The sequence below is a fragment of the Bos javanicus genome, chromosome 18, assembly GCF_032452875.1.
Source record: "Bos javanicus breed banteng chromosome 18, ARS-OSU_banteng_1.0, whole genome shotgun sequence".
NCBI classification, from domain to species: Eukaryota; Metazoa; Chordata; class Mammalia; order Artiodactyla; family Bovidae; genus Bos; species Bos javanicus.
In genome coordinates, this window is record NC_083885.1 from 66,000,770 (window position 1) to 66,024,203 (window position 23,434).

The 23,434-nt window shown below is 50.4% G+C and overlaps 1 protein-coding gene across 4 annotated transcripts; it reads left to right on the forward strand.

Annotated features, from left to right (window-relative positions):
- Nucleotides 1-292: 292 nt before the first annotated feature.
- On the forward strand, nucleotides 293-13,983 carry LOC133229809 (zinc finger protein 135). Of its 4 annotated transcripts, XM_061386564.1 has the most exons (6): nucleotides 4,744-4,830; nucleotides 5,081-5,178; nucleotides 5,969-6,122; nucleotides 9,838-9,964; nucleotides 10,708-10,803; nucleotides 11,577-13,983. In XM_061386564.1, exons 4-6 carry the CDS (start codon nucleotides 9,931-9,933, stop codon nucleotides 13,292-13,294), a joined length of 1,848 nt encoding a protein of 615 aa, XP_061242548.1. In that variant the 5' UTR covers nucleotides 4,744-4,830; nucleotides 5,081-5,178; nucleotides 5,969-6,122; nucleotides 9,838-9,930; the 3' UTR covers nucleotides 13,295-13,983. The 4 variants fall into 4 exon arrangements, with proteins under 4 accessions (XP_061242547.1, XP_061242549.1, XP_061242546.1 ...); XM_061386562.1 differs by lacking the exons at nucleotides 5,081-5,178; nucleotides 5,969-6,122 and adding an exon at nucleotides 295-1,434 and having other exon boundaries at nucleotides 4,746-4,830; XM_061386563.1 differs by lacking the exons at nucleotides 5,081-5,178; nucleotides 5,969-6,122; nucleotides 10,708-10,803 and adding an exon at nucleotides 293-1,434 and having other exon boundaries at nucleotides 4,746-4,830.
- The last annotated feature ends 9,451 nt before the right edge of the window (nucleotides 13,984-23,434 follow it).

Consider the following 23,434-nt stretch of genomic DNA (forward strand, 5'->3'; position numbering starts at 1 on the left):
GGAACTAAAAAGTCTCTTAATGACAGTGAAAGAGGAGAGTGAAAAAGTTGGCTTAAAGCTCAAGATTCAGAAAATGAAGATCATGGCATCTGGACCCATCATTTCATGGTAAGTAGATGGGGAAACAGAGGAAACAGTGTCAGACTTTATTTTGGGGGCTCTAAAATCACTGCAGATGGTGATTGCAGCCATGAAACTAAAAGACGCTTTCTCCTTGGAAGGAAAGTTATGACCATCCTAGATAGCATATTCAAAAGCAGAGACATTACTTTGCCAACAAAGGTCTGTCTAGTCAAGGCTATGGTTTTTTGTGGCCATGTATGGGTGTGAGGGTTGGACTGTGAAGAAACCTGAGCGCTGAATAATTGATGCTTTTGAAGTGTGGTGTTGGAGAAGACTGTTGAGAGTCCTTTGGACTGCAAGGAGATCCAACCAGTCCATTTTAAAGATCAGTCCTCGGTGTTCTTTGGAAGGACTGACGCTAAAGCTGAAACTCCACCTCATGCGAAGAGTTGACTCATTGGAAAAGACTGATGCTGGGAGGGATTGGGGGCAGGAGGAGAAGGGGACGACAGAGGATGAGATGGCTGGATGGAATCACCAACTCGATGGACGTGAATTTGGGCAAACTCCGGGAGTTGGTGATGGACAGGGAGGCCTGGCTTGCTGCAATTCATGGCGTCGCAAAGAGTCGGATACGACTGAGCGACTGAACTGAACTGATGCTGCTATTGAAACGCACAGTTCTGACCATTACGAAGCAGTGCGTAAAGCAGTTTTCAAATATCCATGTTTCTTATAACCCTGTACTAAATACTGGCACCTACTGAGCGCCGGGCTACAATCACAAGGCGCCTCACCGCAGCGGCGGCACGGAATATTTATGATAGGGACACAGAGGTGTTAGGACTCGAATTCAGGTACCAGAGGAATCCCACGGGCGGGAATAGACGCCCAGGGAAACCGCGAGTGGCCCTGGGCGATGCGGGTCCGCGCCCTCCGCGCAGGCGCACTCCCAGAGCAACGCGGTCGCAACCTCCCGCTCCAGTCCTAGGAGTGAGGCTCAGAGGGGTTCGAACATCTCAGCCTCCGTCCCAGGAGGGGTGGGACGAGCTGAGAAACGACCGGAGGTGAGAGCACCACCCTCTGGGAGTTGTAGTTCGGCGCCCGTCCAGCTAGGCGCAATCTCGGCCAGCAGCGGGCGTGGCCTTCGTCCTGCCACTCCTCCAAGGAGTGCGGAACGAGAGGATTCCTGGGTGGAAAATAAGGCGGAGCCAAGATTCAGAGCCCCTCAACCTCAGCCACCCAGGAGGGGGCGTGGCGAGCGTAAGACGCTCAGAGGCGCGCGCCGCCCTCTGGGAGGTGTAGTTCAGCGTCGGTGCGCAGGCGCAATGCGCTCCGTGGCAGCCTCAGCCTTTGTCCTACAGTCCGGCGGTAAGTGAGGTTTGGGTTGGCCGGGGTACGGGAGGCCGGGCGGAGCGCGGGTCCAGGGTCTTCCTTGGGACTCCGGCCAGGGTGTGTATGTAGCCGCGCGCGCCTGTGTCGCATGCCTTTTACTGCTTCGGCCTAGTTTGGCTCGCTGTGGGCGGTGTGGCCTGGGCCGAGTGGGCGGGGCCCGATTCGAGACGGGTGTCAGTGTCCGAGGGGAGGAGTTGGGGCGGGGATTGGGTCACGACTTTGGTGGAAGGGATTGAGGTCTTTGGCTTCAGGAGCGTAGTCATAGAGATTAGCTGGCCTGACTCCTCAGAGCCTGGAGCCAGCCTGACCTGCATTCCTCCCCGGACTGGGCGAGACCTCCCACGTTTGGAGGTGGGGAAGGACGAAGCCCCACCATGTCAGCTCTGGAACCTCGCTTTCTTGAGGGGCTTCTGTCCGTAAAGAATAAAGGTAGTTCAGTTCAGTCGCTCAGTCGTGTCCGACTCTTTGCGACCCCATGAATCGCAGCACGCCAGGCCTCCCTGTCCATCACCAACTCCCGGAGTTCACTCAGACTCACGTCCATCGAGTCAGTGATGCCATCAAGCCATCTCATCCTCTGTCGTCCCCTTCTCCTCCTGCCCCCAATCCCTCCCAGCATCAGAGTCTTTTCCAATGAGTCAACTCTTCGCATAAGGTGGCCAAGGAAGTACTGGAGTTTCAGCTTTAGCATCATTCCTTCCAAAGAAATCCCAGGGCTGATCTCCTTTAGAATGGACTGGTTGGATCTCCTTGCAGTACAAGGGACTCTCAAGAGTCTTCTCCAACACCACAGTTCAAAAGCATCAATTCTTCGGCGCTCAGCCTTCTTCACAGGCCAACACTCACGTCCATACATGACGACTGGAAAAGCCATAGCCTTGACTAGACGGACCTTTGTTGGCAAAGTAATGTCTCTGCTTTTGAATATGCTATCTAGGTTGGTCATAACTTTCCTCCCAAGGAGTAAGCGTCTTAATTTCATGGCTACAGTCACCATCTGCAGTGATTTTGGAGCCCAGAAAAATAAAGTCTGACACTGTTTCCTCTGTTTTCCCATCTATTTCCCATGAAGTGATGGGACCAGATGCCATGATCTTCGTTTTCTGAATGTTGAGTTTTAAGCCAACTTTTTCACTCTCCTCTTTCACTGTCATTAAGAGGCTTTTTAGTTCATCTTCACTTTCTGCCATAAGGGTGGTGTCATCTGCATATCTGAGGTTATTGATATTTCTTCTGGCAATCTTGATTCCAGCTTGTGCTTCTTCCAGCCCCGCGTTTCTCATGATGTACTCTGCATATAAGTGATATAAGCAGGGTGACAATATACAGCCTTGACGTACTCCTTTTCCTATTTGGAGCCAGTCTGTTGTTCCATGTCCAGTTCTAACTGTTGCTTCCTGACCTGCATATAGGTTTCTCAAGAGGCAGGTCAGGTGGTCTGGTATTCCCATCTCTTTCAGAAGTTTCCACAGTTTATTGTGATCCACACAGTCAAAGGCTTTGGCATAGTCAATAAAGCAGAAATAGATGTTTTTCTGGAACTCTCTTGCTTTTTCCATGATGCAGCGGATGTTGGCAATTTGGTCTCTGGTTCCTCTGCCTTTTCTAAAACCAGCTTGAACATCTGGAAGTTCACGGTTCACGTAGTGCTGAAGCCTGGCTTGGAGAATTTTGAGCATTACTTTACTAGCGTGTGAGATGAGTGCAATTGTGTGGTAGTTTGAGCATTCTTTGGCATTGCCTTTCTTTGGGATTGGAATGAAAACTGACCTTTTCCAGTCTTGTGGCCATTGCTGAGTTTTCCAAATTTGCTGGCATATTGAGTGCAGCACTTTCGCAGAATCATCTTTCAGGATTTAAATAGCTCAACTGGAATCCCATCACCTCCACTAGCTTTGTTCGTAGTGATGCTTTCTAAGGCCCACTTGACTTCACATTCCAGGATGTCTGGCTCTAGATGAGTGATCACACCACCGTGATTATCTGGGTTGTGAAGATCTTTTTTGTACAGTTCTTCTGTGTATTCTTGCCACCTCTTCTTAATATCTTCTGCCTCTGTTAGATCCATACCATTTCTGTCCTTTATCAAGCCCATCTTTGCATGAAATATTCCCTTGGTATCTCTAATTTTCTTGAAAAGATCTCTAATCTTTCCCATTCTGTTGTTTTCCTCTATTTCTTTGCATAAAGAATAAAGGTAAAGGAGACCCAAAGCAATGAATTTTGATCTTAACCACACGGGACCCAGGAAACAGACAAATTAAAATCTTATTGAGCATCAGGTGCATTCCGGGCACCATCCAGGTTCCTTCATTATTTCAACAAGCAAGTGTTTACATGTCCTGGGTGCCAGGCCCTGTCCTATATCCCCAACATTGTCTCCGCCCTGGATGCCACAGGAGAGTCAGGGAGAGGATGATAAGCCATAAAATATCACTGAATATGTTAACTCCCATCTAGGAAACTACAATGAAAACAAATGGGCAGAGTGGCTGGGGCAGAATCGGGTGCATAGGCAGGGTCCTTAAGGGACAGTCCAGAGATAAGGGAAACACATGCTGCCTTTGGCCTGAGTTTCATTTGGCAATCAGCCAGGGATGAGCTTGTAAATCACTGCGAATAAGGCTGTGCATGTAGCAGATGCTAAACAGATGCTCACTGAAGCCATTAGCTTTCCCCCAACAGCAGTCACCTTCCTCTGTGTTCTGCTGCTTGCTGAGCTCTATGTTCAGCTCCTTTCACATTTTGTTTACTTACTTATTTATTTAGCTGCACTGCATGGCTCATGGAATCTCAGTTCCCCAACCATGAATTAAACTCCAGGCCACGGCAGTAAAAGCCCAGAATCCTAACCACTAGCCCACCAGGGAACCCCGCCTTTTTACATTTTAATTCTCGTAAGCTCCGTCCTGGGTCACCACCCTCATTTTATAAGAGGAAAATCCTTTTGTAGAAACAGGCATGCCAAAGAGTGCCAGAGACCCAGTACTGCCTGGGGTCTCTGCCTTCTGCATAGTAACAGAGTTATCACCCTGGGCATCATCCGTGCGACCTGGGCTGCGCCCCTTGACCCTCTGGCCGTCAGTCTCCCTGTCTGGAATGAGGTCTTCCTTCAGCAGCACCTGGAATAGCATCAGGCTCACAGCAGGAGCTCAAGAAATGCCACGCTGAGGTGGCAATCCTATTGCATCCCACCTGGGCACGGAGTTCCTTCTACGTGACACAGCCCTTTCGGGGCCTGGGTCACTTGTCACTTGCCCAGTCTCTCATATCCCCTTTCCCTCCAGAACTGCCTACAGAGGAGCTGACTGTTCCTGCGAAAGGCCCGAGGAGGAGGGAATGACCGCTGGGCTCCTCACTGCCGGGGACCCGGTGAGTACAGTGCCACCCGGCCCTCAGGCTCCACCCGTCGTCCCCACCAGGCTCGTTCTGCGCTCAGGGCCTCTGCCCTCACCCTGTCCCCAGCCCGGCCTGTGCTTTCATCAGCTCCACATCCCTCCACATCTTAGCTTGCCACTCCGAGAAGACCAGCTGGGTCCCCCTGCCCCACCCCTGCCCTGTGCCACCCTGGCAGACATCGGTCATCCATCCCACTGACGGGCCTGGAACTTTCTCAACACAGGGCTCAGAGTCTGTTCTCCCAGCTCACACTCCCTCCAGTCACTTGGCCAACGTGTGCTGAGCACTGCTCGCGAGCAGGCACTGTTCCAGGTACTGCAGGTGCGGAAACAGACAGGAAATCTCCACCCTGCGGCTCACAGAGCTCGTGAGGAATGTAAATGTACCATGTGTTGGGCAGGGAAATAAGCCCCCAAAGAGGGTGGGCTTGGGCGTCAGAAGGCCTCCGTGAGGCGTGGCCCCCAGGCAGAGACCTGCAGGAAGGGAGAGGGTGGGGTCAAGCCCACAGGCAGAATGCTGCAGGTGGAGGGGACAACAGGAGCAGAGGCCTGGGGGTGGGAACTTAATGTGAAGACCAGGCACACATGTGGCAGGAAGATGGAGAGCCAGGTCTCCTAAGCCAGCTGCAGGGGCCCAAGGCCTTAGGAAGCAATTCTGGCCATTTTTACCATGTGCAAAGGAGTGACACACAGTAGGCACACGGAAAATGGGTGAAGACTGAGTGTTCTGAACACTGGTCAGTGCTGGACAAGTTTCACTGGGTTCGACCTCTACATCAGTCCCACGAGGCGGGATGAGGAGGGACCAAGGCACGGGGGCAAGTGACGCAGCTGGGAGCGGTCGAGCTAGGCCTGAGCATTGACGCCTGAGGCCCCAGGGCCCCGTGCACGTCCTGCTCCTTCGTGCCTCTTCCTCCAGGTCCCTCTGGTGCTGCTGCAGCAGCATCCCTCCCGCTTTCCCCAGAACACCGAGCCCTTCTGGAGTTTGCATTTTTGCTCCCTCCCCAACCCAGCAGCTAGCGCACAGCAGCAGGAGGCAGAGAGAGAGAGAGAGCGCGCGCGCGCGTGTGTGTGTGTGTGTGTGTGTCTGTGTGTGTGTCTTGTCTCCACAGCCTCTGCAGTGTCCAGACCTGTGCTCAGTAGGACTGCAGATAACTGAGCAAGATCTAATGACTCTTGAAAGTGTGGAGCAAGTAGGAAGGGTTGGTGAGAGAAAAGAAAACCACCCCGCCCTGCCCTCAGCATAATTTGAAGCTGGGTCTGCAGGTAAAGCAACCACTATGTGCCGAGTCCTGGGCACACTTCCTGTGACTTCCCTCATTCCTCCCAATAGCCTTCTCAGGGAGCTTCCAGCAAATTGCAGATGAAGCCAGAGGGGCGGAGTGTAGTGCAAAGACACCTGGGGCTGGGGTTGGAATCTCCACCAAGTGGATGCACCGCCAGTCTTCACATCACCACCCCACCCTCGCCCCACCAGGCCGTTCTGGTGGGAGAATCTCTAGCAGAGGAGGATTCTGCCGGGAGACCAGGGTCCAGGAAGTGGGCGGCCTTGTGTCCCTGACCACCCCTCCACGTGGCCAAGTCCTTAACTCCACCCTCCACTCTGGCCATCCGTAATACTTGCTTCAGTGATGTGAAAATCTTGTTGTGGAGAATGTGAGTGCCCAAACCTCATGCGCCTTATGAAAAAAAGCATAAATTCCCCACCTGATCACGGAAGAAACTGGCCTTATTCTCACTTGTGAGTCTGTTGTTGTTTTGTTTGTTCACTGGTTTATTTTTAGACTGCGTATGTGAGAGAATGATCAGTATTTATCTTTTTCTGGCTTGTTTCACTAAACATAATACTCTTCAGGTCCATCCATGTTGTGGTAAATGGCAAAATTTCATTTTTACGGTTGGGCAGCATTCCAGTGAGTGTAGGTGTGCACGTGTGTACCGAGTCTTCTTTACTGGTTCATCTGCTGATGGACACTTGGGTTACTTCCTCATCTAATCTTGGCAATTGTAAATACTGCTGCTGTGAACACTGGGGTGCATATGTCTTTTAGAATTACTGTTGTTTGTTTTCTTCAGATACATACCCAGGAGTAGGATTCCTGGATCATGCAGTACGGGGGTCCTGCCCCTGGATATCCCCACCATTTCATTTTTCTGGCCACTCTCCATTGCTCTTTCTCTCCAGAGTTCCTCTTTGTGTTCAGGCATTGTTTATGCACTGTGTAGGTTTTGTGAGTGTGCAGCCTGGTGCCTGCACATATGGACACCAGTGGATGGTCCACCTGAGGCGTGGGGTTCGCAGCCCCTCTGGGGCTCCCTCAGTCGATTCTGCTGTGACATCTCAGGGGTTCTTGTTTGTCCAAGGAGGAACCAGATAGGAGGGTGCGAGTCCCCTGCCTACCCCCCAGGCCCAGAACTCCCATTCCGACCTCTGGAGCCTGCTTTTCTCTCACTTGTCTTTCAGGGAATTGGCTTAGCCCCATGGCCAACAGGCAATCGATGGACCCAGACTTCCTAAGGTCAAATCCTGGCTCCACCCTCTCTCCGGGTGGTTTTGGGCGACTCCATTGTCGTCCTCCTTGGGTGAACAGTGGCTGGATGTGATCACCCATGGCTGGGGCTATTAAGTGAGCGATCCATGTGCATCTCTCAGCACCATCTGCATGTTTGCTCTGAATTTTTTTTTAAGGTTCAGAAATCTAAAGTTCTTGGTGTGTCAGAACTCTGGTGTCTTCCATGGTTGGCTGCTTTTTAAGACCACACAGTCCCATAATGATCTTCTCCTTGCGAAAGTGCCAGGCAGACTTAGAAAGCCCCTTGTTCTCAAGCCTCCTAGGCTTCCGTCCAAAGCTGCCGCTGTTGTCGCTCTCTGCTCCTCACTTTCCGGTGCTAATATACACGTTTCCAGACAAGTAGGAACTAGAACTCTGTTTTGTTTCACATAAATAGCACTGTGCTGGTGATGTCCCCCGCCTGGGATTTTTCCACCTGGAAGGTTATTCCCCAGCTGTGCGTGTCAGTGCCCCCATCTTGTGCACGGCTGCAGGCTTTCCAGACACCAACTTTGGCTGCTCCCACATGACAGGTGTCTAGGCTGTTACCAGTTGTCTGTCACGTATAGACAGTGCAGCAAGGGAGCGAGGTTCTTGGGGGATGGGAAGTGGAATTGCCAGCATAACTGCTGTATGTATGTTTAAAATCCTGTCCGTTGTGCAAGTAACCCATGCCTGGGTACTCAGCCACCCCCTTCTCAGAAGGGCTGGACTCTCTGTCCTGTTGTTTGCCTTTTGCTACTGATCTGTCAGCTCTTTGCGTGTGCTGGCCAGTCATCCTTTTCCGTCCATTTATGTTGCAAATATTCATTCTGCTGTTATGGTCCTTGTGGCTTGTAAACACTGTCATCTAGAAATCATGAATTTTGATTGCTGAATGTATCATTTTCCTGTTGATTCTGTAACAAATCCCAACAAACTTAGTGGCTTAAAACCACACAAATTTATTGTTTTATACTTCTGGAGACCAGAAGTCTGAAATACGTCTCCTTAGGCTGAAGTCAAGGTGTCCGCAGGGCTGTGTTGCTTCTGGCAGCTCTAGGAGAGAATCTGCTGCCTTCCCTTTTCCAGCTTCTAGATACCTCCCACATTCCTTGGCTCCTGGCCCCTTCCATCTTCTAAGACAGCTTCAGCCATTTGAGTCTTCCTCACATACCATTACTGTGAGGCTGACTCTTCAGCCTCTTCCTCATTGAAAGACCCTTGTGATTACACTGGGCTCACTAGGATATTCCAGGATAACCTCCTTATTTTAAGGTCAGCAGACTGCTGCTGCTACTGCTGCTAAATCACTTCAGTCGTGTCTGACTCTGTGCAACCCCACAGACGGCAGCCCACCAGGCTCCCCCATCCCTGGGATTCTCCAGGCAAGAACACCAGAGTGGGTTGCCATTTCCTTCTCCAATGCATGAAAATGAAAAGTGAAAGTGAAGTCGCTCAGTCGTGTCCGACTCTTAGCGACCCCATGGACTGCAGCCCACCAGGCTCCTCCGTCCATGGGATTTTCCAGGCAAGAGTACTGGAGTGGGGTGCCATTGCCTTCTCTGAAGGTCAGCAGACTAGCAACCTTAATTCCATCTGCCATCCTAATTCCTCCTTGCTATGTAATCCTGGGATGGTAGAGACACAGTTCTTCCTACCAAACTCATTTTTCTTCTTTCTAACTTCTGTTTTATTTGTGAAGACTTTCTCTGCCACCCATTTATTAAATTAATGGTCTATACTTTTCCAACTTTTTCCTTTTTCAATATTCATCTCTTTAAGATTTCTCGAATTTATTTATGGTATGAGGTAGAGATCTACTGTTTTTCCCCCAAAGGGCTAGTTGCCCCAGTGTTCCCCATTGCTTTGAAATGCTCCCACTACCACACTGACATTCCACTAATGCATGGATCTTCATGTACTTGAATTTAATTTGCACGGTAAACAGATTCTTAATAAAATCTCCCAGATTCCACCCTTGGACTTGCTGCTTACTAGCTTTATACCTTTGGGCAAGATACTTAACGTTCTCCCAGTCTCTGGAAAATGGGCTTCTGGCAGCTTGGACCCTCTTATCTCTTAAAGAGGGCTTTGTTTCATTCTGTATACACCACGGACCCCTCAGATGTGATTTTGGCCAAAGGGTGAGGCAGGGAAACAGCCTGACAGTTTTCTAGGTGCTGCTTCCCTGCCTTCTCCCTGAGGGACACCCACGCCAGCACCCTTCCTGTGACCCCAGTATGTCAGGACCAGCATCCTCTTCACTGTTACTCCTCATTTTTTCATCTCAAGAGTCTCTCCTCCAGCAGGGCTCCTGGCCGCCCAAGGGAAACCTGACCCAAATCCCCTGATCCTCTCACCTACGTGGCCGAGGCCCCTGTTTGCCAGCTGCTCGCTCCCGACAGTCACACTGGGGACTCTGAGGATGCATGTGTGTGATGTTTCAGGACCAAGTGACTTTTGAGGATGTGGTCGTGGACTTCACCCAGGAGGAGTGGGGGCATCTGGAGCCGGCCCAGAGGACCCTGTACCGAGATGTGATGCTGGAGACCTTCGGGCTCCTGGTCTCTGTGGGTGAGGCCACCCCCATGCCCTGACGATCTGCCCCCAGCACAGGTTCTCATTTTCCTGGGATAAAAGTGGGCGTACATCTAGGCCTTAAATGGAGATATCTGGGCTGTGTCTTAGGCTTCAGGGACCCGATTGTCTTAGGTGTGTAGGTTGTGTAGGTACCCGATTGTGTAGGTAACATCAGTTATAGCGTTTTGGTTGCAAATACAGATCTGAGTGAACAATACCAGAAGCAGGAAGTCCTGGGTTAAAAGGGACATATCGGTCCTGTGACTGCAGAATCCCAGGGCAGACTTGGATCTGCCTTTGGTGCTGTTGGGAACCCCCTCCTCCCCCCATGCCTCTTTCATCCTCTATTCACAGATGGGCCCCCTGAAGGTGATGAGACAGCTAACAGTGTGCCTCTCCTGGGCTTGAGACCAGCAGGAGAGACAGGGTCTGTGTCCCGGGCGCCCATAGAAGGCCCCTAGGTTGTCTTGGTTTGGCAGCCAGGTCCCCTCCATGCTGGTCATTGTTGCCGCGAGGCAAAGGAAGAAGCAGAGCTCTGATTGGCTACCCTGGGGCTAGGGATGGGGTCAGGGACTGAGTGGGGGGAAGGGGCCTCTAAGGAAGGGCAGAAGCTGTTACAACAACCATGTCCTTCCAGAACCCCAGACACGTGGTCTTGGAAGACTGAAGGTGTGGGCAGAGGGTTAGGGAGGCTCCTAGGACACAGATGTTCACTGCGTGGGTCTCCCTCTGAGCAGGACACTGGCTCCCAAAGCCGGATGTCATCTCCTTGCTGGAGCAGGAGGCAGAGCTGTGGGCAGCGGACAAGGGAGGCCCCCGAGGTGTGTGCCCAGGTGAGATGAAAGCCCTGCAGTCTGGGGGGAGCCTGTTCACCCCCCAGCTTCTCTCTCCATACCCACCCTTGGTTCTTCAGAGCAAATTGACAACTCAGTCTCTCAGGGAACATTCACCAAGCACCTGTTCTGCTGTGAGAAGGGTAACCTCAAATTCAAAGTCTCCAGGATGAGGACATGGATATGTTTGGGAGTCTCTGTTCTGCCAACCACATCTTGCTTGAGCTTTTCTATATAACTTTTCACTGGAGTGTAACAAATGGGAAAGGTGCCCACATCATACTTTTAAGCAAGTCTGGTGTCAGGGTGGGGATGTCAGGCACTGAGGTCATGGCTGTACAGAGACAGTCAGATCCCAGGGCCAGAAGGGAGGAGGAGGAAATGCATTTGTTTCTTCCTTCAACACAGCCATTGAGCTGTGCTCTGGGCCAGGGGTACTCCAGGCCCAGGACATCTGTTGATAGTTTCCCTGGATGCGTGCTTTCTCCTCAGCATCCTCTCCTGCCCTCATTCTCTGTACTCCCCTGAACACCCCATCCACACCCCCTACACCAGTGCCCCACCCATGATTATTCTCAGTGTGTCCTTCCCTGACTTGTAAAAATGTACTTTTTAATGGACAAAGCTGCCTGTGCCCTGGACCTTTCAGAACTATGAGTTTTATTCTTCTGTCCACTCACCATCCCCCCCCTCCCCCCCCCCGCCACAACACACACACAGACTTCCTTCAGAACCAGGATTAGGGGACATTTCCATTTCTCTGCTTCTTACAGATTTGGAAACCAGACCCCAAAGCAAGCTATCAACTGAAAATCAAGGTGTAACTGAAGAAATACCCAACAGTGCCCTGGTAGAAAGGTTCCTACAGGAAAGTCTGTGGCACTCTAAGGATGAAGATGCTGCAGGCCACAGGGAACAGGGCCCTGAGAAGTCAGATAGCTGTGTGGTACAGGCAGCCTGCACACTTGTAAAGACACTGACAGAAGAGCATCAGCAAGGGGATGGGTGTGGGGAAAACTTGAGTTTGAGGCCAGATCTCCCAACTCAACCAATGACTCCTGAAAGGCAGGGTGCCCCAACGTGGGGGACACATGGACAAAGGGAGAATCCAGACTCAAATGCTCAACAGAAAACCTGTGCAAAAGAGAAGCCCTATGGATGTCAGGAATGTGGAAAGGCCTTTAGTCACAGCTTAGCACTCATTGAACACCACAGAACACACACAGGAGAGAGGCCTTATGAATGTCCTGAATGTGGAAAAGGCTTTCGAAACAGCTCGGCACTTACCAAACACCAGCGGATCCACACTGGTGAGAAGCCTTACAAGTGTGCTCAGTGTGGGAGGACCTTCAACCAAATTGCCCCACTGATCCAGCACCAGAGGACTCACACAGGTGAGAAACCCTATGAGTGCAGCGAGTGTGGGAAATCCTTCAGCTTTAGATCGTCCTTCAGCCAACATGAGCGGACACACACAGGTGAGAAGCCCTACACGTGCAGTCAGTGTGGGAAGGCCTTCCGACAGAGCATCCATCTCACCCAGCACCTGCGAATCCACACCGGGGAGAAGCCGTACCAGTGTGGAGAGTGTGGCAAGGCCTTCAGCCACAGTTCATCCCTGACGAAACACCAGCGGATCCACACTGGGGAGAAGCCCTACGAGTGCCAGGCATGTGGAAAAGCCTTCACCCAGATCACACCACTGATTCAGCATCAGAGGATACACACGGGTGAGCGGCCTTATGAGTGCAGTGAGTGCGGGAGGGCTTTCAGCCAGAGCACACTCCTGACTGAGCATCGGAGGATCCACACAGGAGAGAAGCCCTACGGGTGCAACGAGTGTGGGAAAGCCTTCAGTCACAGCTCATCGCTTAGCCAGCACGAGCGAACGCACACAGGCGAGAAACCCTATGCGTGCAGTCAGTGTGGGAAGGCCTTCCGGCAGAGCACACACCTCACTCAGCATCAGAGAACCCACACGGGGGAGAAGCCCTACGAGTGTAGTGACTGTGGCAAGGCCTTCAGCCACAGCTCATCCCTGACCAAACACCAGCGGATCCACACTGGGGAGAAGCCCTATGAGTGTAACGAGTGTGGCAAAGCCTTCAGCCAGCTTGCTCCACTCATTCAACACCAGCGGATCCACACGGGAGAGAAGCCCTATGAGTGTAATCAGTGTGGCAGAGCCTTCAGCCAGAGCTCCCTCCTCATAGAACACCAGAGGATTCACACCAAGGAAAAACCCTATGGGTGCAATGAGTGTGGAAAGTCCTTCAGCCACAGCTCGTCACTCAGCCAACACGAGAGGACGCACACTGGGGAAAAGCCCTATGACTGCCAGGACTGTGGGAAGTCCTTCAGGCAGCGCACCCACCTCACTCAGCACCAGAGGATCCACACGGGAGAGAAGCCATATGAGTGCAGGGACTGTGGGAAGGCCTTCACACACAGCTCCTCCTTTATCAAGCACCAGAGAACTCATACTGGGTAGGCCTACTCTGGTGTGTGTGCTGGGACCCAGCAACGCCTTAAGCCATAGCACATCACTTACTCCATTTGACCCAGTCATACTCCTGATAAACAGTACACTGTAAACAAGCCTTTGTGCTCAACACACCCTAAGACTCCCACACAGAGTTGACATTTACAGAAATGATTGTGGGAACAGCAAGCTCTGGGTCATCCATCCCAGATAGCCAGTCATGCAGACAGTAGGGAAGTGTGAAGTTAATCACTGTTGAGAACCTCCAGCCATGAGTGCCCACCAATGCTTCACTATAGAACCTACAAAAGGGAGAAATGGAAAAAATGTAATGGACATGGGGTGGCTTCTAAGAAGTCACCATATTCTAAACCAGACATTTTCAAAGTGGTGAGAAACTCAGCAAATGCCTTTCATATAAAAGAATCAGATGCAGTCAGAACTTGTCATTATTGCACATGACATTCTTCAGGTGCTTATGAAAAGTGCAAGTTGACTTTCATATTTGCTAAAACCAATACGGCAGAATGTTCCAGACATGACAGTGGCGTTTTTATGGAATCATAAATATTCAAATATCTTAGCACAAAATTTTCTGATTTGTGTGTAATTGTTTGAACAAGGTACATGGCCACCAGCCTCACAAATGTGAATGCCATATGATAATTATCCATGTACTATAAACAGATTTTAAAATAGTTGTATGCATTATGTGGCAATAAGTTAATTTTTATACGTAATGGAACTGAAAGGATTTGTATAGGAAGACTTGAAAGGTAGAGCCCCTTCCACAGAATCTTGCAGATTCTGAGATGGCTTTTACTGCTTTGTTCTTGCTATAAAATTTTCTACCAGACTCAAAGGCATTAGAAATGCAGATGTTGCTGTTTCACAAAAAGGTTTTATCTTTGTTAAGTCATCATCTTGGGGCCTCCCAGCTCTCCTGGAGAAGGAAATGGCAACCCACTCCAGTATTCTTGCCTGAGAGATCCCAATCCCATGAAGAGAGGAGCCTGGCAGGCTACAGTGCATGGGGTTGTAAAAGGGTCAAACATAACTTAGCAACTAAACAACAACAGAGCCACCATCTCATGGGCAAGTGCACATCCACGTTGGGAGCTTATGTTTTGCAAGATTTATCTCTTGAGAAATGTACAAGTTAATCTTTTTTGAGCTGTTTTTTTTTAATTGACTCTTTATCCTAGTGTTTATTAAGATTTTGTTTTTATAAAATTCAACTAGAAGGGAGTCTATAGTATTTCACTGAACCCTGAATCCACTAACAGCAGTTGCCCTGACAACCATGATCCTTAGACAGTGACTTGTCACCCTCATTAGAACCCAAGTGTAAATGGCATTGGCTAATTTTGGTAACTAACCATCAGTTAGGGTTATATCAATCAGTTTGATTTTTCAAATCACAATGCTGGAATATGTTTCCAGTTAACTTGAAATTTCTCCATTGGAGGGGACCATGTTTGCAAATGGTCTTCAATACTGTTCTTCAGTACCCTTGTGGAATGCCTCTTCTTTATGGAATTAATTTGAGCCATTTGAAAACCATTTAAGGGGATTTCCCTGGCAGTCCAGTGGTTAAGAATCCACCTTGCATTGCAGGGGATGCAAGTTTGATCCCTGGTTGGGGAACTAAGATCCCACATGCCTTGGAACAGCTAATCCTGCATGCTGCAACTAAGACCCGACATAACCAAATAAGTATTTTTAAAAATTGATAAAAACCACTTATGAATCAATACGTAGTGCATAGCAACACTCCCCAATTGAAACAACGTAAGCCAGAGATGTAAATTAAATATATTGTAGTAGTCCAGTTTAAAAAGCAAGAGGACACAGGTGAAACTAATTTACTATTTTTCCCATATATCACAAATGTTGCCACTTTGACATGTTAATATAAAAAGGCACTAATGAGATAATGTGCTTTTTCAGTATACTGTGTCTTTGAGATCCAGTGTGTTTGACATCTGCAGTACATATTAATTTGCTGTGACCATGTTTCAAGTGCTCTTTTGCCACACATAGCCAGCCAGTAGCTGTACTGAACAGGGCAGCTCAAGAGCCTTGATCCTTTGGCCAGGTGTCTTTTTCCTCCCATGTATCCTCTGCTGTTTCCCTGTGCTTCTATCTTTGTGCAGTTTCTTGTCCTCAAAGAAATCAGATGTGCTGGGAAGATCAGAAACAAAGTAGTCAGAATAGAAAGGAGACAAAGTGAAAACTGGCCAGAGATATTAACATCTGGATTATTGTGTATGGTGGATTGGGAGTTGGGAGGGGGCTCACATGAGGAGCCTCTGCACTTGTGGTTTGTCAGTTTTTTCAGAGATTTGCCCTGATGCCTTGGTGAACACCTGTTTTATGGCATTGCTGTTCTTAGTCTTTTTGGTGCTTACGTTGTCCCAGAAGTGGCCAATGAGAGTCCCTTCAGGAAAGTTCCTGGCATCCCTGTGACATGCCTCCATCATTTTCTGAAGACTTCCTTTCTTTTCAAAGAAATTTAGGATGTGTTTGCTGTTCCCCTACTATTACCATCCTGTCCAAGACATGGTGAAACAAACCAATGGATGATTTGATTCTACAAAGAGAAAAATATCGCCAAATGTCCCCATTTGTTAATATCAGGGGAAAAGTGAGTTGGCTCAGGCATTAGGCGTCTGTGCTGAGGGTCTTACCTCACATCCAAACGTGAAGGGAAATGAATCACTGAGAACAAATTTGGTTAAAAAACAACAAAACGGGAAGATTAATCTGCCCCAGTCTCCCTTTCAGAAATCTCCACTACGGGGAAACCGGAACCGCCCCTGCAGAAGCCACGGCCCTTTACCCACACTGCCGGGTAGGCTGCTTCCGGCGGGGCTGGGGCACTGGCAGCGTTGTTCTCGGAGAGTTGTCTCAGTTTTGTGTGCCCTCTCAGTAGCACAATTCTCAAGAGAGTTTTTTTTTTGTCATCCAGAGGCTGGAGCTGGAGAGCTAGTAGATATCACTGAGACTTCTGCAAACTGTCCTGTCTATGCACTCAGGTGCTGGTTGGCTGAGAGAGTCCTGGGTTAAGTTATATTTCGAGGCTCGGGTTTCATGGATTTGTCACAAAAGTGAAAGAAGCCATACTCCAAGGTCATTCACTAACTCCTGCCCCCCTTCCAAGGTCTAATACCTAATTTCATCTTGGCAATTTAAAATTTTTCCTCCCAAAGAGGCACTCCTCAGTCGTGTGAGCCTCGAATCCAATGAATCTGGACTGATCCCTGACTCAAGATACTTGAGAGACATTTATAGTGATGATGCTCATATATTTTATATATGCACTGAAGACATACATACCAAATATTGTACACAGAAAAACGAGTCATCTATACACTCAAAAGTCAAAAGTAATAGTTCCTATGTTCTGGGAACATGAGAAAATATTTCTTCTTCTTTTTTTTTTTTTTTAAGTTTTCCATGATTGGGAGAAGTTTTTTCAAAATAGTGGAAAGTAAATTTTATAGAAGCCCAGTAAATAATATTCAAGACAATTAAAAGCAAAACAAATATAACCAAAATTCCATGACTCCAAAAAACTATTTTAAGTTTTACACTTTCTCTGCTATGATTTGACCACATTCACTGTTTTATAGTTACAACAAAATAAATATTTATAATTTACTTACTAAGCAGTGCTTAGAAATACATTTTTCCGTGTTCCCACAGTCTTCTTAATTATCATTATGCTTATTATTCCTTCGAATGACCCTACCAAAATTCAAGTCCTAGTTCCTCTGTAATGGGGTATTTAACTCCATGTAAATGAACATCCTAGTTATTTTGTTTTTAGTATCCCACATAGGTCCAGGAAGGATTTCAGCCTCAATGTATACAGCTTTCTCCTTCCCCTGCCCCACCACCTCCCAACTAACTGTTTAAAAAAAAATTATTTTTGGCCGTGCCACACAGTTTGTGGACTTTCGTTCCCCACCTGGGGTCAGACCCGTGCCCTATGCATTGGAATCTCAGAGTGTTAATCACTGGACGACCAGGGAAGTCACTCCTCACTAACTCTTTGGAAAAATCATCATGTCTTTACATTTCAAGAAACACAAGTGTCAAAGTAAGTCTTAAGCAATGGGGCTGTTTGTGTTCCAAGTATTTGCACTGATTGACACTGATTTACTAAGCTCATCAACTCAGGCAATTATGGGGGCATGTATTAGTCTGCTTGGGCTGCCATAACAAACAGGTCAGCTGGCTTAAACAACAGAAATTTATTGCTGGAAGCTGGAAGTCCAAGTTATGGAGTTACAGAGTTACAGAGGCTGAAAGTCCAAGATCAAGGTGCTGTCAGGGTTGGTTTCTGGTGAGACCGTTTTCTCTAACTTCCTCTGTGCACACTTGGCAAGAGAGAGTAATCTTTGCTTTTTCTTCTACTTCTTGTGAGGCCACCAGTCCTATGGAAGTAGGCCCCACCTGTATGACCTCATTTAACCTTAATTATCTCCCTAAAGGCCCTACCTCTAAATTATGGGTTAGGGCTTCAACACATGAACTGGGGAGGCAGAGCATGGCAGCACATGACTCATCCATAACAGAAGGTACTTAAGCACATTGGAATTCATTCCCATCTTGCCAGGTTGCCTTTTATGTGATTTTACCTCCCCCGTCCCTTTGAACATAGGCACCCTCTGACACAACAGGCTTACCTGGTGGCTCAGTGGTGAAGAATCTGCCTGCCAATGCAGGAAACACAGGTTCAATCCCTGAGTTGGGAAGAACCCCTGGAGAAGGAAATGGCAAGCCACTCCAGTATTCTTGCTGGGAAATCCCATGGACAGAGGAGCCTGGTGGGCTACAGTCCACGGGGTTTGCAGAGTCAGACATGACTTAGGGACTAAACAAACTCTGACACTCCGTGTGAACCCACTGACACTCAAGCAGCAGCAACAACTACAAGACAGGGATGTGAATGAGGCAATAAATCCTTGATTATATGAAGCCCCTGTGATTTGGGCATGATTACAACAGAACTATGGTGCTGGAGAAGACTCCTGAGAGTCCCTTGGACAGAAAGATCAAACCAGTCAATCCTAAAGGAAATCAACCCTGAATATACATTGGAAGGTTGATGTTGAAGTTGAATCCCTAATATTTTGGCCACCTGATGTGAAGAGCTGACTCACTGAAAAAGACCCTGATGCTGGGAAAGATTGAAGGCAGGACAAAGGGGTGACAGAGGATGAGATGGTTGGGTGGCATCACCGACTCAATGGACATGAGTTTGAGCCAACTCTGGGAGCTAGTGAAGGACAGACAGGTCTGGCATGCTGGTGTCCGTGGGGTTGCAAAGAGTCAGACATGACTTAGCAACTGAACAACAGACTTCCTGCCCCAAAACTGACAGAAATAGGCAATGGTATCTATAGAAAGCAGTTAAGTTTATCTCAGGCGAAAAAAAAAAAAAGAACAATACTACAATCTGAGACTAAAGGCAGAAATCAAAATGTCACCTTATGCAGCCCAAGGAGTTAAGTTCCCCTTGTTCATGCAGACAGAGCTCATCAGCCTTTACTTGTGTTTTCGTTTTTTTTTTAATCACAATCCTCCCCACTCCCTACCAAGTAAAATACACATTTTACATGGCATCCAGTTTTCATATTTAGATATATGGCTGAAAAGTTTCATAAAACAGTATTTGCCTTTACTATGTTATGAATTTTGACTTTTTTATTCTATGTCATTACTTTGTAATGTCGGTGGTCACCTGCTGGTTTGATTTCACAACTCACTAATGAGCTGAAACGTGGTTTGAAAACACTCCATTACTAGGCTCTGAGTGTTTTTGTGATCTTTATAAGCCACTCCATACCTATAAAGACATGTGAGTTAAACTAAAATAGTATGCTACTGAGTATTCAGACATGAATGTGACATCACGTGCTTATGAAAAGGCCAAAACAGCTGGCAAGATTTCTGCTTGAACAACAGCCTTCAGAAGTTCTACCAAGAGGAACAGAAACAAGGCTGACTTGGAGAAAGAGCTGGCAGATGACGCACTTTAAGGCAATTATACACTTTGCACAGAGACCAATGTTCCAATGTGTGGGTGGTGCTGAAGTGGGCATAGAAGAAAGCAGAGTCTGTTCATTCTTGACGGCTTGTGTTCAAGGGTCAGCCCTCTTTAGCTCTGTTTGCAAGATGAGGGCTTCCTCGCAGCCCTTCCAGGGTTCTACCTGCTTTAGCCACATTAGCTCATTTAGAAAACGGGCGGACTTACACCCACACAGACACCACAGGAAACCACAGAAGGGTTTGGAAGGAACCTGATGTGTGATTCGGAACATTCAGGCAGGCAGCTGTCCTCCGTGCCCGCACGTACAGCGAAGTGGCTCATCTCTGCCTCAGAGTGAACAGGGCAAACGTCACCTTCCACGTGTTCTGGGACCTGCCAAGCCTCTGCTGGTCCGGGCTCCACGTGCAGCCTGGTGAGGCCCAGGGCCCTCTCAGACGCACAGACTCCTTCTCATGGTCTCCTGGTGCCCGGCCAGGGCCAGGCTGAAGTGGAAGTTTCCAGCAGCCCTGCTCACCTAGAGCTTCCTGCTGTGGCTCTTGAGATGATCCGTGAAATGGCAGGTCCCCCCCGCCAGGTCTCCCCACAGGGCCTGCAGGCCCCTGGCTTCCCTTGGGACCCCCGACCCCCACCCAGGTTCACGTACTGCAGGGCAGCAGATGGCTTGAAGTGCCCTGGTCCTGCCTGGCCACAGCAGGCACCTTCTTCGTGTGGCATTGCTGGCGGCTGCTCCTGCTGGAGACACCCTGGGGCCCTGCCCACCCACACCCTCCACGTGAGGCCTGTTTCTTCCCCAGTCTTGCTGCGGGGTGCCTGGGGTGACAGGCAGTAGGGCTCTCCCCAGCTACGCCACTCTCCTGGCTGGCTCCTGGATGACTGACAGCTGCGGGCTATGGTGAGAAGGCCTGGTACCCCTCCGGAGGATCCATAAACTTCTGCAGCTGGCTTTCGTCCCACATGGCAGTGCCCCCAAGGAGCAAATGAGAAGTTCTCTCGTGAACGTCTCACATGCTGTCTTTGCTTTCCCGCCGCTTCCTGCTGCCTGAAACAAGGTCACGTGAATGGACCTGACTCATGGGGCTCAGAGAAGGAGATGGCTGCGGGAGCAGGTATGGGTGAGGATGGAGGGTCTGGGCAAGCAGGGAGGAGTGGGCAAGGGCATGCCATCATCGACGAACTGAGGGAGCTGTGGACTCAGGCAGGATCAGTTGCTGAGGGCCATGGCGCGGGACAGGGTGGTCCCGTCTGCTTTCCCATCTCTGAGTCCCTGAGCTCGTGGCTGCCTGAAAGACCCTCGCTCCCCACCCACCTTATCGCTAAAGCGGCCAGATGATTCAGTGCTGGCCCAAAAGCACAAGCGGAAGGGCTCCTACTGCCGTGAGAGCCGGGCCAGTCAGCCCGGACTGCGAGCTGACGCTGGCAATGGGCTGTCTGAGCTGGGACTGTCACCAGGAGGGCCAGACGCACCCACGTTGTAACTAGTGTTACGCTGGAGGCCCCAACGATGCCCGTCTCCTGTGATTCATGCCCTTGGGTACACCCCTGCTACGCCCGAGCCCACCCCCTACACACACACACACGCACACACACACGCACGCACAGTGGCTTGGCCACGTGACCTATATAGCCTACTGGACATTAGCACACATGATGCAAAGGCTTGATAAGCACCCGTACAACAGTACTTGCTGTGTTGGTCGCTCAGTCCTGTCCGACTCTTTGTGATCCTGTAGACTGTAGCTCACTAGGCTCCTCTGCCCATGCGATTATTCAGGCAAGAACACTGGACAGGGCTGCCATGTCACAGTGCCTACCCTCCTAGAGTGCTCCCTCCTGAACCCAGCTGCCTGCCACACCGTGAGGCAGTGAAGCAACATGAACAAGAACCCAGGCTGACAGCTTCAGCTGAGCTCTGCGCCAAGGGCCAATGCCAACTGCCAGGGGGTGAGTGAGGCCACCCAGGACACGCCAGCCTGACTCAAGCCTCCAAGTGACACAGCCCAGCAGAAGGGCTGCCCGGCTGACCCAGTCAGTCCACAGAAGGATAGTACCTAACACTGCTGTCCTTAAGTGACTACGCTTTGGGGTGGTTTTAGTACACGGCAGGAGATCACTGCAGCGGCCAGCGTTTGGGAAGGACAGGTGGTGGGCGGATGAGTGAGGTCAAAGTGGAGATCTCTACCGAGGACCTTGGGAAACGTGTTCAATGTCAAATACATATAGCATGTCTTTAAAACAGGGTGGGGTCCCAACTGAAGACCCCGTGGGGTCAGGATTCCTGAGACCAGCAGGGAGGGGGAGGGTGAGCAGGGATGCTGCAGAGGCAGGTCTCGCCCACAGCGGTGGAGTCTGAGGATCTTTCTCCAGCGGGGCCTCGCTGGTCCCCCACCCCGCCCTCCCCTGTACGAAGGTACCTCTGGAGACTTCAGCTCCTGAAACAGCGGTGCAGCCACAACTGAGGCTCCTGATCCAGAGAGGCCGGCCCCTCTGCGTCAGGCCCACAGTGAGATGCTTGGGGAGCACCGTCCTGGTTCTGCCCAGGGGCCCCGTTTCCCGGCCCGGCCCAGGGCTCCGCGGCCGCAGCTTGCCGACCTTCTTGGGGCCAGGCCCGTCCTGGGCACGCAGGGTGCTGCACGGCACCCCAGCCTCTCACTTTTAGATGCCAGGATGGACACCCGAAGTGGCCCCCAGACACTGCCCACCACCTGCGCCGAGGACCAGTCCTTTAGTCCCCAGAGGCTCTTCTGTCCCTCCACCACCGCACACGGGCTCCGCGCCTGCGCTCAGGGTGGCAGGGCCACAACAGGGCAGACAGACATCGACAAAAGCCAGGCAGGAGATGAGATCGGGAGTTCTGGCTGGTGGGATCGGGAAGCCAAGGAAGGCACACGCAGCAGGAAGGGTGTGGAGGGGAGCAAGAGCACACTGGGCATGGCCAGAGGGGCAGAGAGGAGGCTGCAGTGGCCACAGTGGGTTGGGGGGCAGCGTGTGGTCAGGGGCCACTTGGCAGGACCTCCCAGGAGGCGATGGGAGGGCTTGCGTCAGAGCCCCTCCCCGATCTCGGGGAGCTCCAATTCCCCCACCTCCAGCCTCAGCTCAGGACCAAGCTCATCCCCATTTCCCGGGGAGGTGGAGGCCTGGGTACCCACCCTGCTCCTCCTCTGGCCTCCCTGGGGCGGCTGGGGGTGCACTGATGATGGGGGGAGATGCTGACAAGCCAGGGTGGACGGGCCTGGGAGCGGCCAGGAGAGGGCCCTCCGGCTTCCACTCGGCCTCTGTGAGCTCGGCCTCTCTGATCTCCTCCACGACGTACCTCTGTTCCAGAAGAACAGGGTCTGGAGCCGGAGAGGCTGGGAGAAGGCGAAGTTGAGGACCTTGGATCTCACGGCTTTGTTGTTCAGTTGCCAAGTTGTGTCCGACTCTTTGTGACCCCATGGACTGCAGCTCGCCAGGCCTCCCTGTCCATCACCATCTCCCAGAGCTTGCTCAAACTCATGTCCATTGAGTCGGTGATGCCATCCAACCATCTCATCCTCTGTGGTCCCCTTCTCCTCCTGCCTTCAATCTTTCCCAGCATCAGGGGCTTTTCCAATGAGTCAGCTCTTTTACCACAAACCTAGCAGCTTAATATAATGCAGATTTATCATCTCACAGCCTTAATTACTTCAGTGGCCTCCCCCTACAGGAACCACCCAGGGCTCTGAGGCCACGCTGACCAGTGGCAGCAGGCCACAGTCAGTGCTGCTCAGCCTAGGAGGGAGGCCCCAGGTCCTCCTGGACCTCTCTGTGGCCTGCTCCTCCCATCCTCCACGGGAACACCCTCTCATCATCCAGATTCTGAAGAGAGAAATTATCCTCATGCCCAGAACAGATTCTGCCTGGACACTCCCGTCCATGGGGGGCAGGGGTTTCCCCTGGATACCCCTCCTCCATTCCCCCGTCCATTCTTACATAAACTGCCCTGAGACCCTGACCCAGGCACTTCTGGTCTGAAAAAGGTCCAAAAAAACCCCACCTTTTCACTCCTCAACAAATTATTGAAACAACAACACATGATTTGTGATGGAGGAAAAATCACACACAGTCAACAG